Raw genomic sequence first — 2,569 nt, 5'->3', positions numbered from 1 at the left:
ATTGGTGAGGTAAAACATTTGAACACTGCATTTGATAAGTGAGTAGAGCAAAAAATTAACCATTGTGAGGAAAAAAAAAATCTCAAAGAGAGAGAGAGAGAGAGAGAGAAGGTTAGGTTGGGAGAGATGATGGAAATGATGAGAGTAGATATCAAATTGTAAAAAAATCTAGTATATCAAGTATATATGTGCAGTCCTTCCGTCCCACATATACCATATATTTAAGGGAGGAATTCATTAATATGATTCTGAGATGTTAGTAGGTCAACCATCAACCCATGGAATTAAATGAGTTAATTTGTTTATATTGGGATGAAACATGCACCCGAAGAATGTATGTTTATATAGGTTATAACTACTTACAAATAATTAAAAAAATTTGAAAAGCCAAACTAGAAGCATATAAGTATCCAAATTATACTTGATAGTCCTGAATAAACATCCGTCCACCGTGGAAGGACGATGACAAAGGATGACACTAAGAACTAGCTGACAGAGGCTTCACCATCGTCCCGCAGTTATGGGGAAGCATTATACAAACACACAAACGGTCTTCAATGCCGTTGGATGATCGTTCTGTCTATTTAATATCCTACATAGGCGTTACAAATCCGGCAATGATCCGACCATTAAAGCAAGGCCAACGGCTAGAAGAAAGGATCTTATATATACCCATTGGTGAAGCCAGAGGACAGGTACATAAAAAAATATAATCTCCAAGAATACTACTCTCTTACAGTTCCTTTCATTACCAGCTATTTTGACTTAGCCATCGGAGGCGTGTAGGCTGACGCCACACCGGTGTCCTTGTCTCTTTTTCCAATGTTTTATAGCTAGGATAACTCGTGGATGGTTTTACTCTGGATGAATCCCTTAATTGACGATCCAGGCATCATCAATTTAGCGCCGTCTGTGGGGACGATTCAACGCGTGATCTGTCCCAGTTAACTTGCAAATCCAGATCCAATCCAGTACAAACCCAGATCCCGCTGCATTGGCCCTACAAATCTAGTTGTTGTCGGCCACTGTGGAAGAACTCACCAGGTAGAACCAAGAGATGAAGCAACGGTTGCTACAGGAAAGTAATCGTGCAAACAGAGGAGACGACAAAGACAGCAACAGATGACGAAACAGTACTCCGGAAGAAGCAAGCTCGGATCTCTTAAGAGAGATGAGGAAAGAGATGGAGGAATTAAGAAACGCTATCAAAGGAAAGACAGACCAAAGCTTGGAGAGGATCGTCCGGAAGATAGACTCACCTTTTATCGTGGCCGTCCAGGAGTGTCCAGTACCCTCCAAGTTCTGTCTACCTCAGCTAGAACCCTTTGATGGGCTGAAAGATCCCTTGGATCACCTGAATACCTTCAGAACGACCCTAGGCCTTCAACAGCCACCTGATGAAATTTTGTGCCGCTCTTTCCCTACTACTCTCAAAGGGGCGGCTAGGGAGTGGTTCAACAAGTTGCTAACATCGTCCATTGATAACTTCGAACAGTTGAGCAATTCCTTTGTTCGTCATTTCATAGGCGGGCAGCGTCCAAAAAGGATTGCCGACCATCTGCTCACCATCAAGCAAGGAGAGAAGGAGACGTTGAGGTCTTATGTGGCGCGCTTCACCCGAGGAATGCTGGAAGTAGATGAGGTAGATGACAAAGTACATCTCACAACTTTCAAAGCAGGGTTGAAGTCCAGAGATTTTGTGGCATCCTTGGCAAAGAACCCCCCAAAGACCATGGCTGAAGCACTGTTGAAAGCACAAAAGTATATGAACGCGGAAGAAGCTCTGGCAGCCATTGATGGAGCGGAAAAGAGCAAAGAAAAGAAGAAGGAGAAAGAGGATGATCGAAGAGGGCAGAAGAGAGATAGAGCAGATCGTCGTAATGACGAAGGAAATAGACGGAGGGAGGATAAAAACCCTCGTCTAGTGAAGTTCACACCGTTGGCGGTGCCTGTGGACCAGATTTTGATGGAAATAAGAGACGAACCTTCTCTTAAATGGCCAAGGCCACTCCATTCTTCACCAAGTTTACATGACAAGAGGAAATACTGTCATTTTCACAAGGATCATGGACACTACACGGAGGATTGTAGAGATCTGAAGGAGCAGATTGAAGAACTCATACGGAAAGGGAAACTACAGCAATATGTCAAAAGAGGAGATTCCAGCAAACACAACCAGAAGGGTCAGCACGGGGGCAATAAGAGGGACGAAGACCAACCATCACCTCATCCACAGAATGCATTAGGGGAGATAAGGACTATTGCAGGGGGACCAACCGCAGGAAGGTTATACAGATCCCTGAAGAAGTCACACCAAAGGTAGGTAAACAGTGTCCACAGTCTACCACCTCTGAAACAAAGACGGACCAACCAGGACATGTACTTTTCAGAAGAAGATGCAAGGGGCATAAGGCAACCACATGATGACCCCCTGGTCGTTATGATCATGATCGAGGGGTTCAACACGAGGAGAGTTCTAGTAGACAATGGGAGCTCGGCTGACATTATCTACCTTTATGCCTTCCAATAGCTACAGCTAGACCAAAAAAGGCTTCGTCCATTTGAATCT

The 2,569-nt window shown here is 44.0% G+C and overlaps 1 protein-coding gene across 1 annotated transcript; it reads left to right on the top strand.

Moving 5' to 3' along the window:
* Positions 1-1,183: 1,183 nt before the first annotated feature.
* LOC115949900 lies at positions 1,184-2,323 on the top strand. Its single transcript, XM_031067166.1, has one exon. The coding sequence runs from the start codon at positions 1,184-1,186 to the stop codon at positions 2,321-2,323; it is 1,140 nt and encodes a 379-aa protein (XP_030923026.1).
* Positions 2,324-2,569: the final 246 nt, after the last annotated feature.

The sequence above is a fragment of the Quercus lobata genome, chromosome 1 (assembly GCF_001633185.2).
Source record: "Quercus lobata isolate SW786 chromosome 1, ValleyOak3.0 Primary Assembly, whole genome shotgun sequence".
NCBI lineage: Eukaryota > Viridiplantae > Streptophyta > Magnoliopsida > Fagales > Fagaceae > Quercus > Quercus lobata.
This window is presented reverse-complemented; position numbering and strand designations above follow the sequence as displayed.